Source organism: Anolis sagrei, chromosome 13 (genome assembly GCF_037176765.1).
Source record: "Anolis sagrei isolate rAnoSag1 chromosome 13, rAnoSag1.mat, whole genome shotgun sequence".
NCBI classification, from domain to species: domain Eukaryota; kingdom Metazoa; phylum Chordata; class Lepidosauria; order Squamata; family Dactyloidae; genus Anolis; species Anolis sagrei.
Genome location: NC_090033.1, coordinates 18,885,870 through 18,903,129, shown reverse-complemented (window position 1 = coordinate 18,903,129; position 17,260 = coordinate 18,885,870). Strand labels below are relative to the sequence as shown.

At 46.2% G+C, this 17,260-nt stretch overlaps 1 protein-coding gene across 1 annotated transcript in view; it reads left to right on the top strand.

Moving 5' to 3' along the window:
• The window catches only part of LRRC38 (leucine rich repeat containing 38), a 35,238-nt gene extending 18,181 nt beyond the window's left edge, over positions 1 to 17,057 (top strand). The window contains exon 2 of the mRNA XM_067472859.1: positions 16,746 to 17,057. Within this exon, the coding sequence (XP_067328960.1) occupies positions 16,746 to 16,996 (251 nt within the window). The 3' untranslated portion in view covers positions 16,997 to 17,057. The remainder of the gene's footprint in view (positions 1 to 16,745) is intronic.
• Positions 17,058 to 17,260: the final 203 nt, after the last annotated feature.

Here is a 17,260-nt window from a genome sequence, read left to right as displayed (position 1 = left end):
TTATTATTATACCATTATTACTATATCATTATACATTTATTATATTATTATTAATATTATGCCATTATTATAATATTATTATTACCATATTATTATTATACTACTACTATTATATATTTATTATTATACGATTATTATTATTATACCATTTTTACTATATTATTTTTATCATTACCATTATACATAATAATATTAATATTATTATTATACCATTATATTATTATTATTATATTATTATATTATTATTTTACTATTATTAATAATATCATACAATTATTATTGTTGTTGTTATACCATTATTATAATATTTTTATTAGGTAAAGGTAAAGATTTTCCCCTGACATTAAGTCTAGTTGTGTCTGGCTTTGGGTTGTGGTGCTCATCTCCATTTCTAAGCCGAAGAGCTGGCTTTGTCTGTTGACATCTCCAAGGTCATGTGACTTACCTGAAAAGGCAAAAGGATAATTTGGAACACAAACAATGGGGTACACAGTGTCCTGCGGGCAACAGTGCCATTTCCTGGGTGGAGAGTAGGATTGTGCAAAGCTTCGCAATCCGTTTTGAAATTCGGAAACTTCAGAAACTTCAGAAACGTCAGAAATGTCAGAAACGTCGGAAACTTCGGAAACTTCGGAAACTTCGGAAACTTCGGAAACTTCGGAAACTTCGGAAACTTCGGAAACGGGATTCACTCCGAAGCATTACGAAACCAAACAGAATTCATTTTGTTTGGGAACCTTGATTTCCCAGAGATCAAAATTCAGCGTACTTCGCACATGCCTGGCATCACCATGCTCGTTTTTTTGGGGGGGGGGTTCCATTTCTTTTTCCGACTGAAGGAATTCCATTCCTCAAGGGGAACAGAACGGAGCTTCAGATCTTTGCCGCGTCTCGTTGGCACCAGCGAGTGAGTCGGCGCCCTCCGGGTTTTCCAAAGCGCTGGGCTTTTTGTCGGCACTGAAACTGAACCCATAAACGAAGGAACAAGTGCGAGAGTCCCACGCCCATCTCGCTTCTGTTATTCCGGTTGAGGAGGGGTCACACGTTATCTAATGACTCCAGCTGTCCGTAGGACAAAATCACATGTTGTTGGGCCTCTTGTTGTGCTCCACGCTTGGAGCCTGAAGCATTAATGGCGGATGTAGAATCAACCTCAAAGGGAGACGTAGAACCGGTCACATTGACATTGGAGCACCCAACATTATTTTATCAGATGCTCAACCCATTTGGAGAGGTTGGAAGGACTTTTGAGGTTGAAGGTGGAGGAAGATTTAAGAGCTTCACATCAGTATCTAAGGCTTGCATAAAGCCTACAGATCACGCTTTGGCCAATCCTTTTTAGAGCTGGAGAATGTAGGCCTTCTCAAAGATGGACCAAGGGCAAGATGGAATCATAGAATCATAGAATCATAGAATCAAAGAGTTGGAAGAGACCTCCTGGGCCATCCAGTCCAACCCCATTCTGCCAAGAAGCAGGAATATTGCATTCAAATCACCCCTGACAGATGGCCATCCAGCCTCTGCTTAAAAGCTTCCAAAGAAGGAGCCTCCACCACACTCCGGGGCAGAGAGTTCCACTGCTGAACGGCTCTCACAGTCAGGAAGTTCTTCCTCGTGTTCAGATGGAATTTCCTCTCTTGTAGTTTGAAGCCATTGTTCCGCGTCCTAGTCTCCAAGGAAGCAGAAAACAAGCTTGCTCCCTCCTCCCTGTGGCTTCCCCTCACATCTTTATACATGGCTATCATATCTCCTCTCAGCCTTCTCTTCTTGGCATCCTTGAAGTGACTGGATTGACCTTGAAGGAGCTGGGGGTGGTGACGGTCGACACATCATGAGAAGAAAGGAAAGCTCAGAGAAGACAATGATGCTGGGGAGAATGGAAGGAAAAAGAAAGAGGGGCCGACCAAGGGCAAGGTGGATGGATGGGATTCTTGAAGTGGCTGGATTGACCTTGAAGGAGCTGGGGGTGGTGATGGTTGACACATCATGAATCATAGAATCATAGAATCAAAGAGTTGGAAGAGACCTCAAGGGCCATCCAGTCCAACCCCATTCTGCCAAGAAGCAGGAATATTGCATTCAAATCACCCCTGACAAATGGCCATCCAGCCTCTGCTTAAAAGCTTCCAAAGAAGGAGCCTCCACCACACTCCGGGGCAGAGAGTTCCACTGCTGAACGGCTCTCACAGTCAGGAAGTTCTTCCTAATGTTCAGATGGAATCTCCTCTCTTGTAGTTTGAAGCCATTGTTCCACGTCCTAGTCTCCAAGGAAGCAGAAAACAAGCTTGCTCCCTCCTCCTCCTCCCTGTGGCTTCCTCTCACATATTTATACATGGCTATCATATCTCCTCTCAGCCTTCTCTTCTTCAGGCTAAACATGCCCAGTTCCCTAAGCCGCTCCTCATAGGGCTTGTTCTCCAGACCCTGGATCATTTTAGTCGCCCTCCTCTGGACACATTCCAGCTTGTCAATATCTCTCTTGAATTGTGGTGCCCAGAATTGGACACAATATTCCAGATGTGGTCTAACCAAAACAGAATAGAGGGGTAGCATTACTTCCTTAGATCTAGACACTATGCTCCTCTTGATGCAGGCCAACATCCCATTGGCTTTTTTTGCCGCCACATCACATTCCTGGCTCATGTTTAACTTGTTGTCCATGAGGACTCCAAGATCTTTTTCACACGCACTGCTCTCGAGCCAGGCATTGTCCCCCATTCTGTATCTTTGCATTTCATTTTTTCTGCCAAAGTGGAGTATCTTGCATTTGTCCCTGTTGAACTTCATTTTGTTAGTTTTGGCCCATCTCTCTAATCTGTCAAGATCGTTGTGAATTCTGCTCCTGTCCTCTGGAGTCTTGGCTATCCCTCCCAATTTGGTGTCGTCTGCAAACTTGATGATCATGCCTTCTAACCCTTCATCTAAGTCATTAATAAAGATGTTGAACAGGACCGGGCCCAGGACGGAACCCTGCGGCACTCCACTTGTCACTTCTTTCCAAGATGAAGAGGAAGCATTAGTGAGCACTCTCTGTGTTCGTCCACTTAACCAATTACAGATCCACCTCACCGTAGTTCTGCCTAGCCCACATTGGACTAGTTTCCTTGCCAGAAGGTCATGGGGGACCTTGTCGAAGGCTTTACTGAAATCCAGGTACGCTACATCCACGGCATTCCCCGCGTGCATCTACCCAGCTTGTAGCTCTATCGAAAAAAGAGACCAGATGAGTCTGGCATGACTTGTTTTTGATAAATCCATGTTGACTATTAGCGATGACCGCATTTGTTTCTAAGTGTTTGCAGACCACTTCCTTAACAATCTTTTCCAGAATCTTGCCCGGTATCGACGTGAGGCTGACCGGTCGGTAGTTGTTTGGGTCATCCTTTTTTCCCTTCTTGAAGATTGGGACCACATTGGCCCTCCTCCAATCTGCTGGAACTTCTCCCGTTCTCCAAGAACTCTCAAAGATGGTTGCCAATGGTTCCGAAATGACTTCCGCTCGTTCCTTCAATACTCTGGGGTGTAGTTGATCTGGCCCTGAAAGGGGACTGGAACTCATTAAGAGCGGCCAGGTATTCCTGGACGACTTCTTTCCCAATTTGGGGTTGGATGTCCTCCAATCCCTCATCCACTCCATCTTGCTGAGGTTGAAGACTCTCTTTTTGTGAGAAGACCGAGGCAAAGAAGGCATTAAGTAGTTCTGCCTTTTCCCTATCATCCCCTGTCAGCATTGCCCCATCTTCTCCGCGAAGAGGTCCTATCGCCTCCTTGTTTTTCCTTTTTCTACTGACATAAGAATAGAAGCCCTTTTTATTGTTTTTAATGTCCCTGGCAAGTCTGAGCTCGTTTTGTGCTTTAGCCTTGCGGACCTTTTCCCTACAGGTGTTGGCTATTTGTTTGAAGAAAAGGAAAGCCTAGAGAAGAGAATGATGCTGGGAAAAATGGAAGGAAAAAGGAGGAGGTGCCGACCAAGAGCAAGGTGGATGGATGGCATCCTTGAAGTGACTGGATTGACCTTGAAGGAGCTGGGGGTGGTGACGGTTGACACATCATGAGAAGAAAGGAAAGCCTAGAGAAGAGAATGATGCTGGGGAGAATGGAAGGAAAAAGGAAGAGGGGCCGACCAAGGGCAAGGTGGATGGATGGCATCCTTGAAGTGACTGGATTGACCTTGAAGGAGCTGGGGGTGGTGATGGTTGACACATCATGAGAAGAAAGGAAAGCCTAGAGAAGAGAATGATGCTGGGGAAAATGGAAGGAGCAAGATGGATGGATGGCATCCTTGAAGTGACTGGACTGACCTTGACGGAGCTGGCGCTGGTGACTGCTGACAGGGAGCTCTGGCGTGGGCTGGTCCATGAAGTCACGACGAGTCGGAAACGACTGAACGAATGAACAACAACAAATGATGATAAAGTGACGCAGTGAATGATGTCAATGTGTGTAGAAGCATGTTTCTTTGTTTGCCTGCATTTGGAGGGTATAAAAGGCACAGTCAACGCCTTTAACGTTCCTCTCGTTGCTTTTGGACACAGCTCCACTCCAGGGTCCCAGCTGGAAATAAAGCCATACTTTTCTTTCTCCAGTAGGGATCTCTGGATATTCTCTCTCCTATTTGCTGCTCCCCGAGGCAGCCCTAGGTAATTTTCAACGGTAAGCAAATAGTATTTTGGCGCCCCACACCAACCAATCATCGATATATAGATTTTCTGTTCGTCGTGGGAGTTCTGTGTGCCATATTTGGTTCAATTCCATCATTGGTGGAGTTCAAAATGCTCTTTGATTGTAGGTGAACTATACATCCTAGTAACTACACTTGCCGCACTTGCTCCCTTGCCTGGCCCGCTTTGGGTCCGGAGTCGTGCCTGAAGACCCCGGCATGTGCACCAAAAGTCACCTCTTCTCCTGAGAGAGAGAGAGAGAGAGACGTGGACATGCCCACCTTTCCTGAAGGTAGGCACAAAAACAAAGGAGGGAGCGGAGGTGGGAGATACCTCCAGCCGGAGGGGCTCTCTCTCTCTCTCTCCTCTCTCTCTTGGTCCCAATGGCTGAAGAGAAAGTCAGGAGAAGAGGTGACTTTTGGTGCGCACGCTGGGGTCTTCAGATACGCCTCTGGACCCGAAGCGGGCCAGGCGTGGCGGCTCCACCCCTTGGCCCACCTGCGGATTGGGGAGAGTAGAGGAGGCGGGTGGAGCGCTGGGGGATCAGGAAAGGGAGCCGGTCATGGGGAAGGGATCAAACGTGGAGAACGATTGAGCGCCGGCTCTGCTCGCGCACCCGGTGGCCGGGTGGAGCAGGAATGAGAGGGGCTAGGCGGGGCTCAAGGGCCCGGCCCCTTTGGAAAGAGGATCGTCCGGTAGCGAGGCAAGAAAACCGAGGCTCCCCCCGGACTGCTAGGGCTGTTGTGAGCTGAGGGGGCGCTCCTCAAGTGGCGGTCGAGGGGCATTTACAGAGGCGCCTCTGCACCCCTGGCAAAAAAGTGTTCTGCGAGTGCTTACTTCGCGTAATGGACGAGCCACCCCTGGCTGCTCCAGAAGGAGCCACAGGATGTTCACAAATGTGTTAGGGCACCCGATTTTTCGGAGGATGGTCGAGAGAGCGCTGCGATTCACTGTCTCGAATGCTGTTGTCGCACAGTTGGGTTGGGAAGACCTGACGTCAAGTCCCTACCGATGGACCTCGCGTTGGCCTTGCGTTGCCTCTCCATTCGACGGCATTTCCTCACCATGAGGTTGCTTTTGCAAGTGGAAGTTGAGCTGAGGAACAACAAAGCAGAGCAGATGGTGCACGGCATCCGAAAAGAAGGAGGAGGAGGAGAACAGGACATGGGCAGGCTTCCCTGGGGTTGACGTTCCATTAGACCTTTTCCTCCTCCTCCTTGTCTTCACGTCAACCTATGGTGGGACCAAAATCCTATTTCTTGGGGTTCCTTGGCCTTCCAAACCAAGATGTTATGGACCACTTGAGGACGAAGAAGCCACACATTTATTTGGGTGGAAACAACAGCAATGGAAATCCACTACTTGATATATGGACCTTTGGTGCTTCTTCATGAGATGGGATTTATAGTTCATCTTCAAGCAATGGGAACTCAGAAGCCTTTCATTCAGGGACAATTCCATCCTAGATTTCATGCGTTTCCTCCACCACAGGCATCTCAACAGTTTCCTACACCACAGGCATCCCAGTGTTCCTTACTCTCTCCATTGACACCATGAACATGTCCAAGAGCCCTGCCAATATCCTCCCCAAACACCACACTACCCACCACCAAGGAAGCCTTTCATTAGGAGAAAATTCCATCCTAGATTTCATGCGTTTCCTCCACCACAGACATCCCAGTGTTCCTCACTCTCGCCATTGGCACCATGAACATGTCCAAGAGCCCTGCCAACATCCTCCCCAAACACCACACTGTCCACCAGCCAAGGAAGCCTTTCATTCAGAGACAATTCCATCCTATATTTCATGCGTTTCCTCCACCACAGGCATCCCAGTGTTCCTTACTCTCTCCATTGACATCATGAACATGACCAAGAGCCCTGCCAATGTCCTCCCCAAACACCACACTGCCCACCACCCAAGGGAAGCCTTTCATTCGGAGACAATTCCATCCTAGATTTCATGTGTTTCCTCCACCACAGACATCCCAGTGTCTAAGATGGAATTGTCCCTGAATGAAATCCTTCCCTTGGATGGTGTTTGTGGAGGACACTGGCAGGCCTCTTGGACATGTTCATGGTCCCAATGGAGAGAGTAAGGAACACTGGGATGTCTGTGATGGAGGAAACGCATGAAATCTAAGATGGAATTGTCCTTGGATGAAAGCCTTCCCTTGGGTGGTGGGCTGTGTGGTGCTTGTGGAGGATGTTGGCAGGACTCTTGGACATCTTCATGGTTCCAATGGAGAGAGAAAAGAACACTGGGATGTCTGTGATGGAGGAAACGCATGTAATCTAGGATGGAATTGTCCCTGAATGAAAAGCTTCCCTTGGGTGGTGGGCAGTGTGGTGTTTGGGGAGGGCTCTTGGACATGTTCATGGTGCCAATGGAGAGAGTGAGGAACACTGGGATGTCTGTGGTGAAGGAAACACATGAAATCTAGGATGGAATTGTCCCCGTATGAAAGGCTTCCCTTGGGTGGTGGGCAGTGTAGTGTTTGGGGAGAATGTTGGCAGGGCTCTTGGACATGTTCATGGTACCCATGGAGAGAGTGAGGAACACTGGGATGTCTGTGGTGAAGGAAACACATGAAATCTAGGATGGAATTGTCTCTGAATGGAAGGCTTCCCTTGGTTGGTGGGCAGTGTGGTGTTTGGGGAGGACGTTAGCAGGACTCTTGGACATGTTCATGGTGCTCACCATAACCTTTAATGTCATTGGAGAAGGACCAAAGGACCTTCCTCTTGCGTGTCTTCTATGGTTTGGGGGAATGGCAACTCGAAATGCCTCCAAACCAGACCTAAGCACCCAATGGCCTTGCCGGTGGCCGTGTCCTCTCCTCTCGCAAGGGCGGCCACAGGGATCCGGCCCAACATATGGCAGATGCTTCCTTGTCGGCTTAGTCGCCGGCTTGCAGACAGATGTTTGGGACTCCGCTGGGATTATCTAATCCAGATTGGCACTTTGCCTTCCGCCGAACTGTTACTTTTGGGTTCGTTGACACGGTTTGACCCCGCCGAGCCTGGGAATGCTAGGTTTAGTCTTCTCAGCCCAAGAACTACAACTCCCAGGGATTGAAACTCTCTGGATGGTGCTTTGACTGTGTTTCCTCCACCACAGGCATCCCAGTGTTCCTCACTCTCTCCATTGACACCATGAGCATGTCCAAGAGTCCTCCTCAAACACCACACTGCCCACCACCCAAGGGAAGCTTTTCATTCAGAGACAACTCCATCCTGGATTTCATGTTTTTCCTCCACCACAGGCATCCCAGTGTTCCTTACTCTCTCCATGGGCACCATGAACATGTCCAACATCCTCCCCAAACACCACACTGCCCACCACCCAAAAGAAGCTTTTTCATTCGGGGACAATTCCATCCTAGATTTCATGCATTTCCTCCATCACAGACATCCCAGTGTTCCTTACTCTCTCCATGGGCACCATGAACATGTCCAACATCCTCCCCAAACACCACACTGCCCACCACCCAAGGGAAGCCTTTCATTCGGGGACAATTCCATCCTAGATTTCATGCGTTTCCTCCATCACAGGCATCCCAATGTTCCTCACTCTCTCCATGGGTACCATGAACATGTCCAAGAGTCCTCCCCAAACACCACACTGCCCACCACCCAAGGGAAGCTTTTCATTCGGAGACAATTCCATCCTAGATTTTATGCGTTTCCTCCACCACAGGCATCCCAGTGTTCCTCACTCTCTCCATTGGCACCATGAACATGCCCAAGACCCCTGCCAATGTCCTGGAGGGTGCTTTGACTGTGTTTGTTCCAACGACTAGATGGTTTTGGGAGCCCCTTCCAGGGGAGTCTTTTGAACTGTAGCTGGATGGCCATCTGTCGGGAGGGATTTGACGGTGTCTCCCTGCCTGAGTCAAAGGGGGATGGACTAGATGCCCTTTGGGGGTCCCTTCCAAGGGAGTCATCTAGTCCGTCCCCCTTCGGCCAGGCAGGAAGACACAGTCAAATCCCTCTCAACGGATGGCCATCCAGCTACAGTTCAAAAGAGAAGGAGACTCTCCTGGAAGGGGACCCCAAAGGCCATCTAGTCCATCCCCCTTCGGCCAGGCAGGAAGACACAGTCAAAGTCCTCCCGACAGATGGCCATCCAGCCTCAGTTCAAAAGAGAATTATTATTATTTTCATTATTATTATTATTATTATTATTATTATTATTATCATCATCATTGTTATTATTAATGTTATTATTGTTAATATTATTATTAACTTTAATGTTGATATAATCATCATTATTAATATTGTTATCTATATTATTGTTATTATTATATTTATTTGTCATCATTATTAATATCATTTTAATATTATTGTCATCAATATTATTATTAATAATAATAATAATGTTAATATTATTATTAATATTAATATTGATATAATCATTATTATTAATATTTTATTAATATTATTTACAACAATATTAATATTATAAATAATGATAACAACATTAATATTATTATTACTACTACTAATAATATTGTTATTAATGTTACTAATATTAATGACAATACTATTATTAATAATATTAATATGATTACAAATAAACATAATATTAGCAATATTATTAATAAAAATATTAATATTATTAATAATGATATCAACATTAATATTATTATTATTACTACTACTATTATTAATAATAATATTACTAATATTAATGACAATAATATTATTAATAATATTAATATGATTACAAATAAACAGAATAATAACAATATTATTAATAACAATATTAATATTATGAATAATGATATTAACATTACTATTATTGTTATTGATAATTTAATATTATTAATATTACTAATATTAATGACAAAATATTATTAATGATATTAATATGATTACAAATAAACATAACAACAATATTATTAGTAACAATATTAATATTATTAATAATGATATCAACATTAATATTATTATTACTAATAATGATATTAATATTATCATTAATATTACTAATATTAATGAGAATAATATTAATAATATTAATATGATTACAAATAAACATAATAATAGCAATATTATTAATAACAATATTAATATTATTAATAATGATATTAACATTAATATTATTGTTATTGATAATTTAGTATTGTTAATATTACTAATATTAATGACAATAATATTATTAATAATATTTTTATTATGTTTATTTATCATCATTATTAATATCATTACTAATATTACCGACATTAATATTAATACTAATATTATTATTTCATTATTTCTGAATGTATATTTTCTGATTATATATGAGATTGTGTCAAATAATTCATAAAAAACAGAAAATAATAATATAATAATAATATTAATGTTGGTATTATCGTTATTATATTAATATTGTTGTTACTAAAGTATTATTGTCATTATTATGTTTATTTGTCATCATATTAATATTATTATTAATATTATTATCATTAATACTAATATTTTATTATTATTATTAATACTAATATTTTATTAATAATATTATTATCATTAATATTAATATTAATATTTTATTATTAATAATATTATTAATGTTATTAATATTATTGTTATTATTTTGTTTATTTATACCCTGCTTTTTCTGTCTCACTCCCACTTAAATGCGATCCTGGGTGTTGTATCTTCACACGTAGAATCATAGAATCCTAGAATCCAAGAGTTGGAAGAGACCTCCTGGGCCATTATCTAGTCCAACCCCATTCTGCCAAGAAGCAGGAATATTGCATTCAAAGCACCCCTGACAAATGGCCATCCAGCCCCTGTTTCAAAGCCTCCAAAGAAGGAGCCTCCACCACACTCCGGGGCAGAGAGTTCCACTGCTGAACGGCTCTCACAGTCAGGAAGTTCTTCCTCATGTTCAGATGGAATCCCCTCTCTTGGAGTTTGAAGCCATTGTTCCTTGTCCTAATCGTTTTGTGCTTTAGCCTTGCGGACCTTTTCACTACAGGTGTTGGCTATTTGTTTGATTTCTTCTTTGGTGATTTCGCCCCTTTTCCACTTCTTGTGCATGTCTTCTCCTCTGAACGGCTGAATGGCTCTCACAGTCAGGAAGTTCTTCCTCATGTTCAGATGGAATCCCCTCTCTTGTAGTTTGAAGCCATTGCTCCGCATCCTAGTCTCCAAGGAAGCAGAAAACAAGCTTGCTCCCTCCTCCTCCCTGTGGCTTCCTCTCACATATTTATACATGGCTCTCATCATATCTCCTCTCAGCCTTCTCTTCTTCAGGCTAAACATGCCCAGTTCCCTAAGCCGCTCCTCATAGGGCTTGTTCTCCAGACCCTTGATCATTTCAGTCGCCCTCCTCTGGACACATTCCAGCTTAGAGTCAACATCTCTCTTCAATTGTGGTGCCCAGAATTGGACACAATATTCCAGATGTGGTCTAACCAAAGCAGAATAGAGCATGGGGAGCAGGACTTCCCTAGATCTAGACACTATGCTCCTATTGATGCAGGCCAAAATCCCATTGGCTTTTTTTGCCGCCACATCACATTCCTGGCTCATGTTTAACTTCCTGTCCACGAGGACTCCAAGATCTTTTTCACACGTCCTGATCTCGAGCCAGGCATTGTCCCCCGTTCTGTATCTTTGCATTTCGTTTTTTCTGCCAAAGTGGAGTATCTTGCATTTGTCACTGTTGAACTTCATTTTGTTAGTTTTGGCCCATCATCTCTCTAATCTGTCAAGATCGTTTTGAATCCTGCTCCTGTCCTCTGGACTATTGGCTCTCCCTCCCAATTTGGTGTCGTCTGCAAACTTGATGATCCTTCCTTCTCGCCCTTCATCTAAGTCGTTAATGAAGATGTTGAACAGGACCGGGCCCAGGACGTTATAGCAAAAGAGCCGGTACTTCCCAGGACCACATGGCCATTAAAGTGGTATCAAACTGCATCCGTTCTGCAGTGCGGATGCCGTCGCGAGCGAGGTCAAGCCAAGGACGGGGCTTTCCCAATGACAGATGCTCAGCATCACCGAAGCAGTCGGAGCGTGCGTAATCGCATTCTGTTCCTTTTCCCAGGACAATCGAGGGAAACATGCTTGCATGACTGGTGTGGGCCCATAACCCTCGTCACGCCAAAGAGAGGCATGCATTTGATGGGTCCCCGGTTCACATGCGAGGCCGTTACGGCAAAGAAGACAAATACATTATAGCAGTGAACTATACCAGTGTCTCTCAACTTGGGGGTCACGACCCCTAAGGGGGTCGTGGGGGGGTGTCAAAGGGGTCGTCAAAGACCATCAGAAAACATAGTATTTTCTGTTGTCATTGCGATTCTGTGTGGGAAGTTTAACCCAATTATATTGTTGGTCGAGTTCGGAAAGCTCTTTGACTGTAGGTGAACTATAAATCCCAACAAGTACAACTCCCAAATGTCAAGATTCTATTTTCCCTAGACTCTACCAGTGTTCACATTTGGGCATACTGAGTATTCGTGCCAAGTTTGGTCCAGATCCATCATTGCATGGATCCACAGTGCTCCTCTGGATATAGGTGAACTACAACTCCCAAACTCAAGGTCAATGCCCACCAAACCCTTCCAGTGTTTTCTGTTGGTCATGGGAGTTCTTTCTGCCAAGTTCGGGTTAAATCCATCGCTGGTGGAGTTCAGAATGCTCTTTGATTATAGGTGAACTATAAATCCCAGCAACTACAACTCCCAAATGACAAAATCAATCCTCCCCCCCCAACCCCACTAGCATTCACATCCTCCCCAAATGCCACACTGCCCATCAGCCAAGGGAACAATTCCATCCTAGATTTCATGTGTTTCCTCCACCACAGGCATCCCAATGTTCCTCACTCTCTCCATGGGCACCATGAACATGTCCAAGAGTCCTCCCCAAACACCACACTGCCCAACACCCAAGGGAAGGCTTTCATTCAGGGACAATACCATCCTAGATTTCATGCGTTTCCTCCACCACAGACACCCCAGTGTTCCTCACTCTCTCCATGGGCACTATGAACATGTCCAAGAGTCCTCCCCAAACACCACACTGCCCACCACCCAAGGGAAGACTTTCATACGGGGACAATTCCATCCTAGATTTCATGTGTTTCCTCCACCACAGACACCCCAGTGTTCCTCACTCTCTCCATGGGCACTATGAACATGTCCAAGAGTCCTCCCCAAACACCACACTGCCCACCACCCAAGGGAAGACTTTCATACGGGGACAATTCCATCCTAGATTTCATGTGTTTCCTCCACCACAGACACCCCAGTGTTCCTCACTCTCTCCATTGGCACCATGAACATGTCCAAGAGTCCTCCCCAAACACCACACTGCCCAACACCCAAGGGAAGGCTTTCATTCAGGGACAATACCATCCTAGATTTCATGCGTTTCCTCCACCACAGACACCCCAGTGTTCCTCACTCTCTCCATGGGCACCATGAACATGTCCAAGAGCCCTGCCAACGTCCCCCCAAACACCACACTGCCCTCCACCCAAGGGAACAATTCCATCCTAGATATCATGCGTTTCCTCCACCTCGGGCATCCCAGTGTTCCTTACTCTCTCCATTGGCACCATGAATATGTCCCAGAGCCCTGCCAATTTCATCCCCAAACACCACACTGCCCACCACCCAAGAGAACAATTCCATCCTAGATATCAAGCGTTTCCTCCACCACAGACATCCCAGTGTTCCTCACTCTCTCCATTGGCACCATGAACATGTCCAAGAGCCCTGCCAATGTCCTCCCCAAACACCACACTGCCCACCACCCAAGGGAACAATTCCATCCTAGATTTCATTCGTTTCCTCTGCCACAGACATCCCAGTGTTCCTTACTCTCTCCATGGGCACCATGAACATGTCCAAGAGCCCTGCCAATGTCTTCCCCAAACATGACACTGCCCACCACTCAAGGGAACAATTCCATCCTAGATTTCATGCATTTCCTCCATCTCAGACATCCCAGTGTTCCTTACTCTCTCCATGGGCGCCATGAACATGTTCAAGAGCCCAGCCAACGTCATCCCCAAACACCACACTGCCCACCACCCAAGGGAACAATTCCATCCTAGATTTCATGCGTTTCCTCCGTCTCAGACATCCCAGTGTTCCTTACTCTCTCCATTGGCACCCGCCAACCTCCTCCCCAAACACCACATTATATCTCTCTCTCTCTCTCTCATGTCCTATTTCCTTCCATGGTGCTGGACCATTTCCAAGGCTCTGTCTCACTCCCGGAGCGCACTGTTCTCCCACTGCTAATCTCCGCGCGATCCGTTATTCCCTCCAAGCTTCCTGATCGTTTTAATCTGCAATATGTTGCAATGTGATTCACTTCTGGCTTGCCTCTAATTACACCCTCCGCTCCGTCCGCTTCCACTTCCGCCGTCTTTCGAACGCAAGAGCTCGCTTTGCGGACATCGGTCCCGAAAGGTCGCTTTGGACGGCAATCGAGGGCGGATTGTATTTACCAAATTGAGAATACAATTATAATTTACGTATTTATTTACTATATTTGTATGCCGCCTTTCTCAGCCTTTCGGGGACTCAAGGCGGTTTACAGGCAACAAGTAATATACATAATATCAAAATGTACGTAAAAACATTCAATCTATATATATAAAAATGCTCATGTCGTAATGAGTGGCTTATAAACAAAAGCACCACTAGGCCAATACCCACCAAATTTGGCAACGAAACTCCTCACCACACAAGGTGTGACCAACAACAACAACAACAACAACAACAACAACAACAATAATCTATATATATAAATTTCCTACTGGCGTCCAACGGGGAAGCAAAACTCTAAAACCCCTCCAGAAAACTCTACAAAAATTGCCATGCCCCAAGGACAACCCACTAGGTACAAACTAATCCACTCAGAAATCAAAATCATACAACAACAACCACAAAAAACGGGAAAGCAACTGAGCATGCGCACTGGCGCAAACTCCCCGACGCGTGCGCACATATGGCCCCTCCCCCTCCCCCCGGTGGAGCACACACACACACGCGCACGCGCACGCGCACGCCCCCTCACCACCCCGGCGCGGCACACACACACACACCCGCATGCGCGTGCCCCCTCACCCCCCCGGGGCGGCACACACACACGCGCGCGCGCCCCCTCACCCCCCCGGCGCGGCACACACACACACGCATGCGCACGCCCCCCTCACCCCCCCTGCGTGGCACACACGCCCCCCTCACCCCCCCGGCGCGGCACACACAAACGCGCGCATGCGCACGCCCCCCTCACCCCCCCGCACGGCACATACACACACACACGGGCGCGCCTCCCTCACCCCCCCGGCGCGGCACACACACACGCGCGCGCGCCCCCTCACCCCCCCAGCGCGGCACACACACACACGCATGCGCACGCCCCCCTCACCCCCCCTGCGTGGCACACACACACACACACGCCCCCCTCACCCCCCCGGCGCGGCACACACAAACGCACGCATGCGCACGCCCCCCTCACCCCCCCGCACGGCACATACACACACACACGCGCGCGCCTCCCTCACCCCCCCGGCACGGCACACACACAGGCGCGCGCGCGCCCTAACCCCCCCGCGCGGCACCTCTTCTAAACCCATCCCCCCTCCCCTCCTCCCTCTTACCCCTCACGTTACCTCCAAGCCCCGCCCCCTTCTAATCTGTCAAGGAAGAAGGGAGAGAAAGAGGGAGGGAAAGAAAGAAGGAAGGAAGGAATGAGGTAGAAAAGGAAGAAAGGAGAGAAAGAGGAAGGGAAAGAAAAAGGGGAGAGGAAGGAAAGTTAGAGAAGGAAGAAGAGAAGGAAAGAAAAAAGGGAAAGAAGGAAGGAAAGAAGGAGCGAAGGAAGGGGGGAAGATGTAGAGACAGAGGGAGGAAAGGAAAGATGGAAAGAGAGAAGGAAGAAAAGAGAGACAGCAGAAGAGAAAGAAAAAGGGGGAAGGAAGGAAAGCGATAGAGAAGGAAGGAAGGAGAGAAGGAAAGACGGGAAGGAAGGAAGGAAAGAAACAGGGAGTGAAGGAAGGAGGGAAAGAAGGGGAGATAGGGGGAAGGTTGGCCACAGCAACTCGTGGCGGGTACAGCTAGTAATAATAATAATAGAACTTACAAATCCTAAAAAAGGAGAAGATACCACTGGGCCTGGGGGTGGGTGCAGTGCATGCTCGCTCGCACACACAGGAGAGCTCCACGTGGTGGAGCTTGTGCCGGCAACGACCTGGAGTCAGCCTTGGCTCTCTCCGTCCTCCTTCACTCCCTTCCTTCTCTCTTCCCCCATTTTCTCCCTTCATGCCTTCCCTGCCTCCTCTCCTCCCTCCCTCTTTCCCTCATCCTTCCCCTCTTTCCTTCTCTCTTTCCTTTCCTCCCTCCCTTCTATCATTCCTTTCTTCCTCCGTCTTCAGCTCTCCCCTTGGGTGCCGCCATCAAGGGGCTCCAGTAAGCCCCGTCCCTAATAGAGCAGAGTGTGCTGGGGACGAAGGAAGGAAGGGGTGACCCCAGTTCAGTTCCAGGTGAGCTGGGCATCCAAGCAGCTCCCAAGGTCACATTTCCCCCAATTTCCACCAGAATTCACCTTTGGGCATATTGAGGATTCCTCCCAAGTTTGGTCCCGATCCATCTTTGTTTGGGTTCACAGTGCTCTCCGGATGAACAATTTCTCCTCCTCCTCCTCCTCATTATGTTACATCCAAGCTTTTAGTCTATGTTATCTTGACATCCTTTTGTTTAAACTACTAAAGTTTTTGAAAAGTCAATGCTTCCTCTATATAAAAGAGGGATCTGTTGTACTTTAAACCTAATATCATCTCTTCTTGTGTTAGGTCTCCATCCTTTTAGTTATCTCTTTCTTCCTTTATCTTCTTTACATTCCTCTTAGTTTTGCTTGTTGGGTTACTTCTTTTCATTGCCAAACTAGTCTTAGGAAAATATTTTCTAAATCTGCTGTTAGTACGTTATTATTGTATATACTTGATCAACCAAGTCTTTTGTGTCGATTTTTTGATAATGACTTGTGATATTGTGATGCAGGAGCGTTGCATAAACCGAAGGGCATAACGTCTAACCTATATCCCCTCTCCCTTTGTCCGGATCCTTGCAGGCCTTGATGAAATCCAGTGCACCGTCCCCGTGGAGGACATCACCATCTTCCTCAGCGAATTGACACAGGCGAGCTTCAGGGACTGTAAATTTAGTTTGTCGCTCACGGACCTGCTCATTATCATTTTCTCTGGCGTCGCCGTCTCCATCGCCGCCATCGTCTCCAGCTTCGTTTTGGCCCTGATTGTGAACTGCTTCCAAAAATGCGCTCCCAGCAAAGACGACGACGAAGAGGATGATGACGATGACTGAAGAAGGCCTCCTTGGTCTAAATCTTGGTTGGCTTGGCGGCCCAAATCAGAAAGGCAAGAAACAGCAAAGAAGAGTTTGTTGCAACTCATCTCAAAGAAGCTTTAAGGGCTGAATATCCCTTCCAAAGGTCACCAATATCTATGGACTTCTCCTGGTTACATCTCTTGGTCAAATCTCATGGTCAAACTGTCACAAAATCGAAGCTGCTATGGAGAGAAAAACCAAGATGTCCACTTGCATGACTGAGATCCACATTTTGATGTC